This window comes from Rhinolophus hipposideros, assembly GCF_964194185.1.
Source record: "Rhinolophus hipposideros genome assembly, chromosome: 19".
Classification (NCBI taxonomy): Eukaryota; Metazoa; Chordata; class Mammalia; order Chiroptera; family Rhinolophidae; genus Rhinolophus; species Rhinolophus hipposideros.
Genome location: NC_138065.1, coordinates 35,918,396 through 35,935,684, shown reverse-complemented (window position 1 = coordinate 35,935,684; position 17,289 = coordinate 35,918,396). Strand labels below are relative to the sequence as shown.

General features: G+C 42.0%; 1 protein-coding gene across 3 annotated transcripts in view; it reads left to right on the top strand.

Moving 5' to 3' along the window:
- The first annotated feature begins 9,286 nt into the window (after nt 1-9,286).
- The window catches only part of KCNH1 (potassium voltage-gated channel subfamily H member 1), a 335,068-nt gene continuing 327,065 nt past the window's right edge, over nt 9,287-17,289 (top strand). The window contains exon 1 of one of the 3 annotated variants that reach the window (XM_081026796.1): nt 9,287-9,570. In XM_081026796.1, coding sequence (XP_080882922.1) covers nt 9,492-9,570 — 79 coding nt within the window. In that variant the 5' untranslated portion in view covers nt 9,287-9,491. The remainder of the gene's footprint in view (nt 9,571-17,289) is intronic. The other 2 variants (XM_081026798.1, XM_081026797.1) reach the window with 2 other exon arrangements.

Sequence of the window (17,289 nt, the reverse complement as noted above, 5' to 3'; positions counted from 1 at the left end):
CTCCCTCAGAAGAATTCTGGTGCCAACTGTTGAGATAATACATTTTTTAACTTCCGTTACATCACAAAGCTCTTTACCCCCTAATTTTTGCTTACCCTTTCAGCCTCATCTCCCCACTATTCCACGTTCCTTTTTCTGCTATCCTCACACTATGTTCCTCCTCATTCTCATATTTTAAAAACATGTCACTACTTTTGCTGGAAGCTCCTTCCATCCTCTCATAAAAGAAAAAATATTTTTAAAAGAGAAATCAATCATACCTCTTGTACAAATATAAAATAAAAACACATCAAAGATTTTGCTTTGCTTTTTTAATTAACTAATTAACGAAGGAACTAGTAAGACACAGCAACTGGTTCAAAGGAGAATTCAAAGAGTAAAACATACAAGGTCATGTCATATAGGCCATCAGGAATAAAGTGAATTTGCTTCAAAAATGCAAAGTTGGCTTATTCTACATTGGGGAGGGAAAATGCATCGAACCTCCATCGGAAAAAAATTCATTTGTATATCTCTGGGCAAGAATAATTTGCATTGCTGCAAGTTGTGTACAAGTTACAGAGTTGTAAATAGCTCAAAGACCATGAAAGACACAAAGGCCCCACAAATCAGGTATCTTGAAAGGATATGCTAGACACTGCCTAGCGTTTTCATTGAAGACATCCAGTTGTCTTTTTGGTCCACTTCCAAGGCTTTCATAATTTTTCTTTCTACTCTCTTCTTCTCCTTCTACCATCTTCTGCTCCTCTCTATTTCCCTATTTGGTTTACCTATTTTGATTCTTAGTGTTTAACTTTTCCCGTTCTAGATTCTCCCAGCCCATCTGTTTAATAACCTATCAGCAATTTGTTCAGCATCGCCATCAAGCTAAACAGTGGTTTTCAAGATAATTTCTTTCTCCTTTTGAACCAAATCCAGGAAACATTTCCTTGTGCTTAGGCTTCAGTGCCTCTGATATTTCTTTCAGCTGAGCTTGGAGGTTTGATTTGACTTTAACTAGCGGTACAGTTTCTTAATATATTTTTTCCATACCTTAGACTTCAGTTTCTTCTTTATGATGTTGGAAAGTTGAATACAGTTTAAGTAGTATTTTCCTTAACAAAGAAGGTAAGAGCAAATGGGATCTTGAAAAATTCTATATCCTCTGTCATTTGATACATTTATATGTATGTAGGGTCTCTAAATGGTGGTCTCATGCTTTATGTATTCATTTACTTGACCTAAGAGTAAGGTTTTGGTTGAATGCCTCATTTTCCCGAATTCTCAGAATATGAAGGTCATTAGTCTGTCATTAGTCTCTACATTTGGTTCACAGGTTGACACAACTCTGGTATTTATCTTTAATCATTTCTGTATTTATATCCATCTGAATGTGAACTATTTGGAGACTGTAGGTGCTTTTTTCCCCCTTATGTTCCTCTCCATTTTCTTCCTTACTGGGATGACTTATAATAGTACTTTTAGAACTGTGTTGTAACAGTTAATAGTTGTTTTATGGAAATAAATTGGATTAAGTCTCCTGATCATTCATTCATTCTATGTAGTTCTTACCAAAAGATAATATACGATGTGACTTGCTTGATAGCCATAGAGGGGGCCTATTAATGCTGAGCCAGTATTTCCAGCATAGGATGGCCATGGTGAGTACAGAAAGTGGCATTTGAAGAGTGGAGGTGAGTAGATCCCACACTGGTAAAGAGAGAAATCTTGTGATAACAAGAATATAATGTAAACAGACCAAAATTATCCAAATAGGTTCACAATGATTCCCCAGGGATTTCAAAGCACAGATAGGAATTACCATGCAGTTGGATTTTCAGTTCTGAATCTTGGCCCACGTTACGCACAGAGAGGAATATCTTATGCTGCTTTCCTGGGAGTCCTGGGTGCAGCTGGACAACAATTTGTGAGCTATAAAAGCTCACTCACTAGGCGATGGGTGGCGGGAATCCCTGGCCTGGGGAGGGAGAAGAAGGCAGTGTCTGAGGCAGGCTCTGCAGTGGGTGGAAAGCCAGGTTAGGATGGATAGATCTAGCTGTAAGCATGCTGTCGCGCAGCAGGCACTCTTAAGGCTTCTGCCTCCTGCTTCTCTTAGGAGGCGTCTGCTGTAACTTCCTAGGAAGACTGGGGGGTTAGCTTCAAAGATAAACTCCTAAAATTCATGGGTTGTTTTCTTTCTTGCTCTTCTTATGCAGTGTTCCTCCCCTCATAAGCCCCTTAATTGCAGGTTGCATAAACTATTTTTAGAACAGAAGAGGGACTGGAAGGGCATACAGTGTGTGACCAAAAATAAATAAACAAGTAAACGAGGGTGTGGCAGACATTACTCTCCTGCTTTACACTTTCTAACTTATTTAAACCTCATCACAGCCAAGTAAAGCAGGTAATACTATATTATCGCCACTTTACAGATGTGTAGATTATATAAAATTACACATATATTTTGCCTTGCAAAGAAGTACTCTATTAAAAAAGAGCCGCATGTTTTACATGATTTACAGTCATAGTTAGTCCCAAATCTTGGTGGGTTTAGGGGGAGGTAGGGAGGGGAATCCCTGATGCTGGTTAATTGAGTTGACTTCTGCCCTCTAGTCTAAAGCATTCCCACCCCCTATTCCTCTTTTAATTCCTGAGGGAATAAATTCCATATGTGAAGGTTGGCGGTGTCCCTCTTCAGCCAGTGATACCTGGAAATATTGACTTAGCATTTGACCCTGCTATTGAAATCGCACTGACTCTTCCAACTTACCGGCGATTATGCTAAACATCTTGTTTTTTATTTGTTGGCCTATCCCTGATCTTCACCAGCAATATAGCCACCGTAGCAGCTTCTCTGACGGCTTTTAGGCCTTATATTTGATGAAGATCTTTGGCTGATATAGGGTGATAATAGGACTCTTTGAAAATATTTTTTGGGTTATTTGAAACTGCATACAATAGGGTAATGAACCCTAACTCTGTTTATATGCTAACTAAGGATGTCTATTGTACCCTAAAAGAGTGTCAGAGGCTATAGTAGCTAACACTTATATAGTGCTTGCGCTGTGCCAGGCACTGTTCTAATTGCTTTGATTTGTTTATTTCCTCGCTCCTGTCCTTTGCTTCTAATTCAAGCCTCATGTGGATGCAGTAAGTAGTGGGAATTGTGTCACATGCTTACACTTGGTTGCAAGGGAGGCTGGCAAGGCAGGCCCCAGTCTTTGCCTTGGGAGTTGGGGACATAAGAAAGAAAATGAACCCAATATAGAAATGTGTTTAAAAGATGCTGGGAAACCATAAATATGAATAATGCCACTACAGAGACATGAAAGGAAAATCAAGAATATGGCATCTCAGAAGCCAAGGAAAAAATGCGTTTCAAATGCCACCAAGAGGTCCAGTACTATGGACAAGGAAAAATGTTCATTGGCTTTAGTGATATGGAAATCAATAGTGACCTTGGTGAGACCATTGAAGTAGCATGATGGGAGAGGAAGCAGATAGATGGTATTGAGGAAAGATGTGAGGAAGAAGTGGAAATGGGGAATTGAGGCAATTCTTCAGAAATCAGCAGTGAGGAAGGTGATATAGGGTATCACTTTATACTGTAGGATAGCAACTGATACAGTAGGAAGTTTTCTTCTTGAGGCCTAATGTGCAGGATTTAATAAGGAGGAGATGTTGCAGATAAAGGATAGAAAAGGTACAATCAATAATGGTACGATAGTTATTTAAATTCACTAACGTGTTTTTACCAGTTTCTCTGTTCACCATTGTACCTTGTACTCCACTCCTCTCTTCTACATTCATTTTCTTTCTACTGTTGTTTATTCTTAAATAGTATTTTACAGCAAATGTCTATGTTTTCGCTTTTCTGTGTTTCGAAATGCCTTTATTTTACCCTCCTTTAAAAATAACAGCTCAGATAAATATGAAAAAAATTCAAACACACAAAAAAGTTGAAAGAATTGTACACTAACCACCTAGATCCTGCAATTGTGAACACGATGCTGTGTTTATCGTACCTCTATTTATCTATTTGGCCATCTAATTTTTTTATGCATTTCAAAATCAGTTGTAGACATCCACATACTTCACCTCTAAATACTCAGCCTGAATATCATGAACTATGTGTCCGCTATGTGTTTAGAGTGTCTTTTTTGAAATAAAATGTACAGTATGTATAAACCTCAAACATACCATTTCATGAGTTTTGACAAATGCATAGACTTGCATAACCTACATTTGCATCAAGATATAGAATGTTGTCATCACTCCAGAAAATTCTGTCATGCCTCTTCCCAGGCAATCCCCAGGATGCCTCATGAGAGACAAACATTCTGATTTCTTTTTCACTATAACTTTGACTGGCTTGGTCTAGATTTCTGTGTGAATGGAATCATACACTATGTACTTTTTTTGTCTAAAGCGTTTTTACTCAGCATGTTTCTGAGATTCATCCCTGTCGTTTGCATTTATTTGTAGTTTGCTTCATTTTATTACTGAATCGTATTCTGTTCTACGAGTCTCATTTATGGTGTTGAGCTATTATTGGTATAATTTGTAATTATGTCTGTATGTTCACTATAGGGGGAATTTTGATCAGTCAGACATTAAGGTGTACTGGTTTGTATAAGTTTTTCCTATAGGGGTAGTTTTGTATTGGTTTCTGACAGGGCTATGTGAGATTTCTACATAAATATCTTGACACAGGTTTCCCACACTGTGAGGGTAGTTGGGACAATGCCATCCCATATATGTGGAATGTTATAATAAAACAAGACTGTTGTAAATGGCTTTTAATTATTTTCCATGAGGGGAGATGTGGTAAAAGATCCGGTTCTCTTCTAATAGAAAGTGAGAAAGAGGGAAAATAGCTTTACTCATTTAGAGGGATACACGAAAGGTCAGGCAGTTAAGTTCATGAACTTTCCATGTGCTAGTCACAGCTGAGTGTAATACCCACCTCAATGCATCCTTGCCCCCCAGTCAATTAGATTCATAGACTATGATTCTCATTGAGGCAGATTCTCTTTCTTCTCCCAGCACTTGTGGGAAGATACCTAGAATACAGAACAGATCTGTCAAATAGATATGGCCTGCCCAACTCTCTTTGTATAAGTCTATTTGAAAAGAAATTTTGTTAACAAAAGTTACATATAATAAATATGTCAGTCATTGGGTTATAGAACCTGAAATTTCCTATGCTGCAAATTCCCCATCTTTTAGATATTTCATGCATAGTGGCTAAGTAGGTGAAGTCACTTCTCGGTTCAGTTTCTCCTAATGATGCTAATCATTTGCTAACAATGGGGCATTCCCGCTTGCCCATCCTGGCTCCCACCTAGGCCTTCCAGAACTCATAGGCAGTGCTCCTCTGTGTGAGGGGTTTCTGAAATCTGTCATCTCTACCTCATAGAATCTTAATAAAAGAAAAACATGGAATCCCTGTCTTTGCATGATGCCACTTGCTCCCTCTGGCATGTCATATTGTCTTCCTCATTTGATAGTTGTGTGTGTGTGTGTGTGTGTGTGTGTGTGTGTGTGTGTGTTTAAAGATTTTATTGGGGAAGGGGAACAGGACTTTGTTTGGGAAACGGTGTGTACTTCCAGGACTTTTTTCTAAGTCAAGTTGTTGTCCTTTCAATCTTAGTTGTGGAGGGCGCAGCTCAGCTCCAGGTCCAGTTGCCATTGCTAGTTGCAGGGGGCGCAGGCCACCATCCCTTGTAGGAGTTGAACCCGCAACCTTGTGGTTGAGAGCCCAACTGAGCCATCCAGGAAGCAGCTCAGCTCAAGGTGCCGTGTTCAATCTCAGTTGCAGGGGGCAGAGCCCACCATCCCTTGCAGGACTCGAGGAGTTGAACCAGCAACCTTGTGGTTGAGAGCCCACTGGCCCATGTGGGAATGGAACTGGCAGTCTCTGGAGTTAGGAGCACGGAGCTCTAACCGCCTGAGCCCTAACCGCCTGAGCCACCGGGCAGGCCCTTTGTGGGTTTTTTTGCATAGAGATTTTTCAGTCATCTTCTGCACTCTTTTCCCAGCCAGACTGCAGACCTCTGTCTCCGTGCTTTCTTTGTAGCGTTATGCCTCCATCACCATCAATACTCTTTGCAAGCTCACTAATTGTAGCATGGCTTAATTACATTTATGAGAACAAAGATTGGTAAAGTTTATCTTTGTTTCAAAGAGCTTGCCATCTATTGTGCAATGCAGACATAAATATGTGTTACAATTGAGGGGTAAACAAAATACTGAGGGAGTACAGGAGAAGAACCACTGAGAAGGAAGGCAAGCTGGAAACATCCGAGTAAAATTTGAAGGCAAGCTAGAAACATTAGAGTAAAATCAGACTGTATCTTTCTTGATAGAAGTTATAGGCAGCTGTAGGGGCTTTCTGCTGAGTGAGACAGAGGCAGTTTAATTGGAACTCTGGTCATGGTTACTTGAAATTATCCCTTTAAATGAAAAGTAGCTTTGTCTGTTATTAATATGTAAAAAGAAACCAAACCAAAACAAAAACAAATGCAGGGGCTCTCAACTGGTTTGCCAAAGCACATTAAGGTATTGTGAATCCTTCATGAACGTGTTACCAAATTTTGACAAATTTGTAAGATTAAAGTTGGATCTAACTGAGATTCCTATATCACAGTGACAGATCTCGGACAGAACTTTAAGCGGAGCAGATCCTGGAATTGAATGTAGAGTAGGAAACAGAAGGTGGCAAGCAGGAGGTAAGAAGCACAGTGTGCTGTCAAACCAGCCCCAAGAAAGATGGTGTGTTTACTGAACACATGCAGCCTGGGCCTGTGAATATCAAAGAGAATGTGGACAGGGCAGACCACAACTCTATTCCCACGATCAGATAGTGTTGAGGGTTGGCCAAGGGAATGGGGCAATGACTGGATGTGCTTTCATAGACACTGTGAGATGCTGTCACAACTGAGTAGTGATGGTGGTTAAAGATTGCTGACTTTTTAGTGTCGTTTCGTGTCTTTTAATTTCTTCAAGTGTGCCACTAAAAATTACAGTATTCAAAATGGTACACACACACACACACACACACACACACAATGTGGGCGGAGAACCACTGTAGTAGTACATTTAAAATTAAAATGGAAGATATCTCCTTGTTCCTTTTCCTTATCAGATAACCTACCAAGGCTTTAACACCTCTCACCTCAAATGAATATCTTCTGTTTTCTTTTTATCTGAGCCACAGAACATGATAGCTCATTAAAATCTGAGAAATTTTATTAAGTCTATATGACAGCTTTTCCCCCATTCTTTCCTTTATCTTCTTCTCACAAGCAGGATTATGAGGTTGCTTGATGAGTTTTAATACTGTCATGAAAAATCTCTCGTTGGGCATTTTTTTTTTACAGTAGATAACAACCCTAAAGAGACTTATTTAAATGAACTTATTTAAATGAAATGGGCAGGTACCGCAGAATCATCTCGGCACCAAATACATTTCAGAGTAAGTCCTGTTTAACCACTGTTTGTTACCTCATTTGTAATAGAACAAAGAACCACTAGACGGAGCTAGGGTTTAAGAAATCATAGGTCTAATTTGGGTGACAGCCATGCTGGTTACAACGTTATGGAAGACGCGTATCATTACTTTAATTTCAAAGCCTATGCAAGCCGTACCTAACTCTGCTAAAACAATCACTTTGCTTTGTATTTATACAAGATAAGACAAAAGGTGATGTTTGTAATGGCCAATTTATTTAGGTACCCTAATGATGTTTGACCTTGGTATAACACCTTACAATTGAGACATTGTACATTTTAGGGTACGTAATTACATTTGATCTTCACAGCAATTCAGTGATTGCTGGGCAAGAATTAGTTCTGTTTTTGATATTGATAAATGCAGACAGGGTTATCTGCTGTACAATAATAGGATATGTCAGGATGGTTAACTCGGACAACTGAGGTTGCAATCTCAGTTTTTTTCCTGTTACATTTTTGTGTTGCCTGTTGACCCAGCCAGGAACTAACTAGAAAACTATGAACTTATTTCTTGTGTCGGGCACAGACTTATTCTCTGGCCACACTCACTGGGGACATATAGTAAACGGACAGGCAAAGAGTAGGTGTAGGTGGAAATCTTCCAAAATAAATCAACAAAGGAAGGTTGTCTGAGCTCCTTCCCAGGAACCTTCTCTGTATGTGATTCTTTATTATAACAGGGGGCAGGTGTGAAGACCAGCACCTCATCCTGTGCTGTGTGGACTGTCCTTCAAGCCAAGGCTTCAATTATTAGTTAATGTTAAATGATGGGGAAGCTGCCACTCCACACCCTTACCCCAAGCATTTGCACTCAGAGACGAGTCCACCGTTTTGATGTTTGTCAGGCAGTTTGTTCCTGTTTCCTAACCTTAGGCACTGATCATAATAGGCTGTGCTTCAGCTAAAAAGCATTTTATATATATACATATATATATGTGCCAGGGGTGCCAAAAAATGTACATGTTTTAAGAGATGTTATCTATATATTACTTTTCGAAGTTGAATTGAATGACGGTGGCAATGTGTAGTTCGACATTTGCATAAAAGATGGCGTTAATCAAATGAATGCTAGCGTCATTTATTGCATTACAATTTTAATACAGTTTTTTCCTTTCTTAAAATGGGTATACATTTTTTTTTGGCTATATATGTGCATATTCTTGTCTTTTTGGAAAAATATTCACTGTATAGAGTGGAAATCAGGTCAGTCAGTCAACAAATTTATCAACTGTCCCGAGCTTTCATCTGGCTTTTGGTTACCTTTAAAAACAACACAAGACAGCTCTTCTGGAGCTCAGTCAGTTAGTCAGTCTGCACGTGTGACCTCTTACAACTTCATTAATTACTGGTAAAACACTGGCTTCAGAATCAAAGTGGGGCAACTTTCACAAACGCGGCTCAGAGACCAGAGGGGAAGGCAGGAAGGGGTGCCAAGAGCTTCAGAGGTCCCAGGGGCTCCGGCCGGAGACAGAACCGAGTCACGTCATCATGCCACCCCGTCTCACGGTGTCTTTGTTGGGCGTGAATCCACCCAGGAGGCTGCTCCCTGGTGCCCTGCTCTGCGCTCAGCCCGAGGCACCCCCGGGCGCATTTCCGGCTGCGTCCAGAGGGCGGCGCTGCTAACCCAGCCTGTGCCCGCCGCCTCCCGCTGCCTCCGGCCGCCGCCGGACCGGGCTGGGTCTCCCGCGGGCGGGCCGGGGACACGCGCCCGGCAGGGGGCGCCGCGGGCCCGGGCGCCGCCGCTCCCTCCGCCCTCCCGCCGGCGGCCGCGGCGAGGCGAGCCCCCGCGAGTGCACTGCGAGGCGGGCCGCGCGGAGGTAGGCGCGAAGAGAGCGCCAGGCTGGAAGCCGGAGGCCGCCGCCGCCCCTGCCAGCCCGGGTCCCCGAGCGGCGCATGGGGCGCTTCGAGCCGGGATCGCGCGCGGGCGCCGCGCCCCTCGTCCTGCTGCCGTGAGGAGCCGCGCGGGGACGCTCCCCAGACCCCGAGCTGCCGCGAGGATGACCATGGCCGGGGGCAGGAGGGGACTGGTGGCTCCGCAAAACACGTTCCTGGAGAATATCGTCCGGCGGTCCAATGGTAAGAGGTGCATTCGAGTTTGTGACCCAGGCTTCGTCACCGCGCCTTTATTGCGGTCGCCTCCCGCCGCCGGGCGCCAGCAGATGCAGCGCCCGGGCTGCGTCCCCGAGGATGGGAGAGGTGGGCAGGGCGGGGCGGGGTCTGAGGGCCCCCCTTCCACGGAGAGAGCTGTCCTGGGGAGGCCTGTGGGTGTTTCTCCCACCTTCTCGGTCTCCCCAGGAAGCCTGACAGGTGATGAGCAAAGTGCCGGAAAAAGTGATGGGAGGCTGGCCGCAGCTCCGGCAGGAGCAGGAGCGGGCGCGGCGGCGCGTCCCCACGAGTGCTGCCCCCACCCCTCCGCGGAGGCCCCCGGGGCGCTGCCTCACGACCGGGGTGCCAGCAGGAGACACGGGCAACTTTGGTCCCGGCGCCCAGGGATGGCGGCAGCACGCAGCTGCCTCTCACTGCCTCCCATGTGGGCAGCTAAAAGTCCGAGGTGTAGGGACTGGGGACTTAGGGTGGTGCGGCAGGCTGCCGGGTGCCACCCCTTCCCCCCACCCAGCCCCTTAGAGGTGAGGGCTCAGGAAGGGAAGAATTCCCTGGACACAGGTGGGAGGTGGAGGGCACAGGTGCACAGCTGGCTAAGTGGTCACGGGCAGGCACCTGTCGTAGTTCCTCTCTTCCAAACCCACCACAATGTTTTGTGCCCACCTATCTTGCTCACCTATAAATTCCCAAACTCTCCAAGCCTGTACATCTCTCCATTATCCAGTAAACCAATGCTCCCCGCCCCTCTCTTTCCTCGTGGCATTAAGATGGACAGTAGCACGAAGCGGTGGGTGGCCAGAGTCCTACCTTCTTTCCCGAAAATAAGACCTAGCCGGACAATCAGCTCTAATGCGCCTTTTGAAGCAAAAGATAATATAAGACTCGGTCTTATTTTTACCATAAGACCGGGTTTTACACAATGTAAGACCGGCTATAATGTAATGTAATATATAATATACTACCGGGTCTTATACAATGTAATACAAGACCGGGTCTCATATTAATTTTTGCTCCAAAAGGCGCATTAGAGCTGATTGTCCGTCTAGGTCTTATTTTCCGGGAAACGGCAGTAGCAGTGCTGGAAAGGGAAACGTTTCAAACGCCTTTAGGACCCAGTGCGGAGCACCCGGCTAAACCGCTTGCAGAGCAAATAGGAAGGAGCCTGGCAGTTGGAAGGTGCAGTGCACACTCGTTCATCAAACGATTAAAACGAAAGGGGACCAAACCTAGAGATGCTCTTTCCAGGCTCCTGGACCTCTCTTCTTTCAGAGACAGATGACACTCATTAGGAGGACGTGAAGAGCTAACTCAGGAAAATGGGTTTTAAAAATGTGTAAATATCTTGGTTTCAGAGGCTTATGGAGCTTGTGTTAAAACTACAGGTTTCTATTTGGACTTAGGGATTCAGGGGAAGGGCATGAAAAGTGACTTATGCTACTAAGAAATACTCTGTGATTAAAAAGTGATTTAAGTTTATCTTATAATAAAAAACTAGGGCAGCAAATCATGTATTATTTAAACTCTTTCTTAGAAATGGTCATTTTTCATGTGCCTCTTAAGAGTAAGTATTGAAGAGTTTCTGGTTAGTCACCTTTCCCGTCAAGGTCCTCCTCTTTTAAACTGAAGTGGCTTTTAGAGCAAGGTCACAGCCTTTACCTAGGGATACAAGGGAATGATAATTATTACATGATCAGCCACAATGAAGGCTTCTACCATAAAAAAGCCGGAAGTGTTCATAGATTTTTAAATAAAATCTATTTAAGAGTTAATGTGCTATGATTGCTATTGTTATTGGCCTGTTACGGGAAATGGAGGCAATTTTGCAGATTTGGGGATCCCATTGCCAATGACATCAACTTTCTCAAATATCAATAACAATTCCGTTTTTTTTTTGTGTGTGTGTGTGAAGAGGCTATGTTCTTTAAGTGAGAGGGAAATCTTGTATCTAATGTATACCATATTATGTTTTTGAGTGGAGAGAGCAGTAAAAGACTCTTACATGTAATAGTCACAAGGTTCCCTGGGCTTGTAGGAGGAACTTAAGAATCTTGGCGCTAAAACCACAATAAAATAAAATAAATAAATAAATAAATAAATAAATAAACACTCCCCCAAAACTCTGAATCTGATACCACCGTTAAAAACATCATGGAGCTGAGAAGGCAGAATACCTTCTGGCTTAGTTGATCTTCTTCCAGCCACATCTGTAGGCATACATAGAATGTCAATAGAATAAGTAGCTGGGGATATTTTTAGTACTGGCACTTTAATTTCAGTACCAGTTCAAACAGCTTGACTTCAATTAACCAACCAACCAAACAGCAACAACAACAACAACAACAACAAACACACCGTGTTGGGAAAAGTGGATGAACTTTTGAAATTATGTATCATTTCAGAAGAAAAGATTCTGATCTTGAAATGTGGGATTTGAGTTTTTAGTGATTTTTTTCATAATATTTCCTGAACACAAATAGAAAAAAAAAAGTGAACTCTTGGAAATAACACAATATCTACATGCATTATATTATTTCACTGCGATGGAAAAAGTCTATTTAAAAATATTGATTGTCTCCTCCTAAAATCCACCAGCCTTTTTTTGGACATCACAGTATTTAAATAGCATTTTACCTTTAAATAGCGAGACGTTTTGATCACTTTATTAGGTATTTTCTACCAGTGGTCCTATGCAGTATTTTTGTTCCTCTTTTAAAACTCAGAAAACTGAGTCCTAGGAATATTAAATGACTCATTCAAAGTGACAGGCATACAGTACCTGAGGCAGGTGTTTTTTAGAAGGTGTCATTCACCCTTCTTGTAACATCATTGTTTCTCCAGCCATTCTGAGTTAGCCAGTGGAACTGTTTTCATCATCTTTGAAAAACCTACTCTCATTATAGGCTAATTATAATAGAACTGACTTTGTTTAGGGGCGTGGAACATCTTGGTGTCTGGAATATCCTAGACCTGTAGATAAGACAGACCTTAGATGCTATCTAGTCTGTTCTCCTTCCCCACCATTGTATAGATGAAGAAATTGAAGCACGGACCAATTCTCAAATATTTAAGGGCAAAACTGATGAAGCCCTAAGCCTCTTGACCCCAATGTCGTGTTCCTCATGGCCCACCATGCAACGACCTTCCTTGTATTACCATTATTTTCTCTAGAGAAGCATAATTTCCCAGTGGAAATTAAATAAAATGTTAGAACAACAAGAACAACATGCATTTTGGCTAACAGCCACGCTACCACATCCAAACAGAATAACAGGGCAAAGGAGAAGCTAATTTTGTTTCAAGGAAGGGCAGTATTTTCATCTTTGTCAATGGTTTGGCTGAAGGCACAGGCAGGATAAAATGGGCACTGTAACATTCACGTGCCCATTATAAAATATGAAGTCTCCTTTCATAAAATATCACCTTGGATCGTCATAAACCCGCAAAGGAGGTGCAGTTGTTTCCATTTTAGAGTTTTGGGAACTAAGAATCCTCGGGTTAAATAATTTATCTACAGTTAGTAAGAGGCAGACTTTGTACAAGGCAGTTAAAGGCCACTCAGGGATTAGTCAGCCGTTGTGACTGGCTCCTTCATTCTACAAAGATTTATTGAGCGCACTTATTGAACACTGGGGATATAGTGGAAAACAAGACACCCCCTTAGCCTGAGTAAGTTGCATTCTGGTGAATCTTGGTCCAGGGATTTTGTTTCCACAGTGTTTCCTGGCTGTAACTTTTACTTAGAGCTGACAGTGTATTTAAAAAAGCACTTTTAAGGTGTTTACTGCTCTTGATGGGACTACAATCTAGTATAACTTTCTTTGTTACACTCTGAATACCATTTGAAGTGGGAATTTGATAATTATCTCTGCTTTGGATAGTTGTAAGTAGTCAGTAGGAATAATTAACGTGCCAGATTTGATTTGATTTTGCTGACGGTTCTACTGGTGATCATTTCAAATTCTTCTACTGACTTTGTTGCCACACAGGCAAAGCCACTCTTTCTCTTACAGATTCATGGTTAGAAAGTGTTGTTCCAGAAATTTTTGACGGTTGCTTAAATCTGCAGGCACTTACTTTCAGAATGCTTGCTGAAGCAAATAGGAAATCTGGTTTAGGAAGGCTGGCAGACCTTAGTGCCAGGAAACTACAAAAGTATTACCCTACATGGCCCCATTCGAGGCAGAACATATGTGTTAGTGTTCAGAAACCTATATCAAACAATTGTAGATGCCAGTAAGAATCCATGCACATTAGCAGGAGTGAAACTCAGCACATTTTGGTCCAGATGTAAGTACATGTATAACTTACAGATTGCCAAATCAGCTGTGTTTTTGTAGTGTTAAGTTGGTTTCGGTTGTTGATATAAGTAGTTAGCAAACAGGATGAGAGCCATAGGTAATTTGTGTCTCCTCGTAGATGTGTTGAGCCATGGTAATATTTGTAAAACAGAAAAACTAGTTAAAATCCATTCTTGTTCTGAAAGGGGAGTGGATGAGAATCTGGATTGTGACCAGCTCAACAGAGTTTGTTTTTTCTTGTAATATGTTCTAAGATAACCTTCAGCCCAGGCTCAGCTGTCTTTCTTTGAAAGTGTCAAAAAGTTTAATCTGTTGGACTGAGAGGATGAAGCCTTGTTATTTAACATAAGACAATAAAGTTTCCAAACTCCATGATTTTTATGGAATCCATCTATGTTAGTAAGCTATCATTAAAGAATAGATACATTTGAGGAACATTATGGGTAAATTGAATCTCTGGCTTCATTCTTTCTGATACCAGCTCTTCATTTATGACGGGGCTTCGCTTCGTTTGGTTCCTTCAGCGTTACCTTGAAGCCCCTCATTCTTCCCCTCCCCTTTCATTTTTGTTAGTTAATGGCTTGTAAACAAATGCTTAAGATATACTTTATTTATTGAAATGAACCCTTTTAGTTTTTGTTTTGTTTCTGTCTTTAGGTGACCGCACTTGTAACTGGTGAGAAAGAGAATCACAGAATATTAGGTCTGAAGGGACATTCTTTATAATCCCTTTTCCAGTGTCTGCATCCTCTCCAGAATATCCCTTCCAATAGTTATCTAGCCCATTCTAGAATAGCGTCTGTGATGGGACACTCACTTTCTTACAAGGAATTTTATTTTCAAGCAACTATGTTTGTGAACTAGGTTTATCCTCTCCTCTCCTCTCCTCGCCTTCTTTTTTTTTTTTTATTGTTGTTATGTTGTTTGGTTTCACCAACATCTGCCCACTTATAGCTGCCACTCATTTAAGATCTGCCCTGTGGAACTAAAGTGACCTAGTCCACTCCTTTTTTTCCATATGAAAACCTTCCTTATTTTAATAATTTGATAAGTTGTCTTGATTCTTCTACCCTTTCTAAAACCTTTAAAAATTGTTTAATACCACAATGGAAAAGCACATAAGATAATTTTGTACAGCTTCACACATTTGTATAAATACTGTGCTGTCACCACCTATGGCAAGAAATTGAATTTTGCCAGCTTTCTAGGAACTCTCGGGGGCCCTTCCTGGTCCCATCTTCCTTGCTCTCCAAAGGGAGCCAGGTCCTGATTTTATGGTGATGACTTCTTGTGTTTCCTCATAATTTTACCATCTTGCTTTGCATTCCTGAACACTCCCATTTACTTTTGTCTTTTTTTGAGCTTTACATACATGGGATCATGCAGCCTGTATTCTTTTGTCAGTTGGAGTTGTCTGCGTGTATTGTCGATTCATTTTCAGTGCTGTATAGGACTTGATGGTATGACCATAAGACACGCGCCATTTATGCATTTTGTTGTTGGTGGACACATGTGTTGGTTCACAAACTGGCCCCCATACACGGAAGGCAAGGAGAAACCAAAGAAAGAGGCAGACCCCTCCAGATTCGTAGGTGGCTGGTTTACAAAACAAGGGAGCTTATATACGAGGCTTGTCTTGGGTGGCTACGAGATGGGTAGATCTCTGCACTGCACACCCGAATCTTACAAGTTTATATAGAGGCCTTACCTTGATTCATTCACATATCAGTCCAGATGGTCTCAACAACACCTTACTCTCTCAAGGCTGTGTCCTTGAAACAGCTCCCACTGTAGGAACGGTGGGCAGAATGTACATTCCAAGGACGGGGGTGGGGCTGATGAGCCTCTGATTGCCTGTGTCCAGCTCACGGGTCAACTGGAAGGGCACATCCTCTCCATGACCTCCTCCAACATCATGTGAATTATTTCAAGTTTTTTTTGTTTGTTTGTTATGAATGCTGCTACAAACATTCTTGCATGTGTCTTTTGGGATGTGTGGGCACATATTGGGTATATGCCTAGGATGCATGTGTTTAACTGTGGTAGAGGCGGCCAAACAATTTTCCAAAGGGTTTGTATCAACTTACACTCCCAGCAGCAGGGTCTGAGAGTTCTCATCACTCCACATCCTTGCCAACACTTGGTATTTTGTCCTCTTTCTTTTTTTTTGAATTATGACATTGCCCAAACAATCTAGCAACTAATGAAATAGGGTCATTAGAGTTATGTTAGTAGTGAGCACATGATCAAAATGAAACGAAAACAAAACTTGCTCTTGTCCTTTGGGAGGCATCATATCCACTGTGTGTTGGAATGTTCTCACAGTGTGAACTCATTCACACATGATGATAAACGATGTGAAAGACTTGCACAGTTAGAATTGTGTACAAAGGGCGCATGCAAAGTGTGTATGTGTGTGTGTGTGTGTTTAAGAGACTCACTTTCTTAAATCGAGAAGCAGTAAACCCTGGGGATAGAGGTTATGTAAGAATTAGAGCTGGAAGTGGGAAGGAACTAGGAAGTGAATGATTTATGTTTATTTTAGTGAATAAAAAATAAACCAAAATGACTAAAGGAAAGGCACAGATTTCGTGGAGGAATAAAAGTCAAGACAAATTGCAGTGCAAAACAAAGGCTCGCTTGTAGTTCAGTTTCATAAACATGGTGGACCTGTTTCGTGCCTACTGTGCTAGAGACAGGGAATACCAAAGTAAGTGCGACTTTGTGATGTTGGATCTCATGGAGGAACCCATGCTGAAGACCAACATGTGTTGTAAACCTCTCCAAAGACTTAAAAGATGTTATACCAACTCAACACGTGCTATACATTTCCCCCTTTTAAACACCTCACCCAAAATTATTCTTAGATTTTATAGCTTTTTCTTCTTTTTGTGAGGTTGGATGTGGGGAGACCAAATCCCTTAAGTCAATTTAAAGAAGGCTGCAGAATGTGTGAAGCTTTGTTTTGGTGTGACAGAAGTTTCCTTTAAAAAATCTCATTCCTGGGGTGACCGGATGGCTCAGTTGGTTAGAGCGCGAGCTCTGAGCAACAGGGTTGCGGGTTCAGTTCCCGCATGGGATGGTGGGCTTTGCCCCCTGCAACTAAAGATTGAAAACCGTGACTGGACTTGGAGCTGAGCTGCGCCCTCCACAACTAGATTGAAGGACAATGACTTGGAGCTGATGGGCCCTAACACTGTTCCCCAATATTCCCCAATTAAAAAAAAATCTCATTCCTCGGGGCTATCTCATTGCCCTGTCTTCTTTGGCCTGCTGTCTTGGGTGGCTCACCCATTGTTTTCAGTTTGCAGCATATCCTAGATGCTGGAGTTTGTTTGATGCTCTGGTTGTTCTCTATGCACGTGCAGTCTTGTTGAACAGATTACAGTCTGGC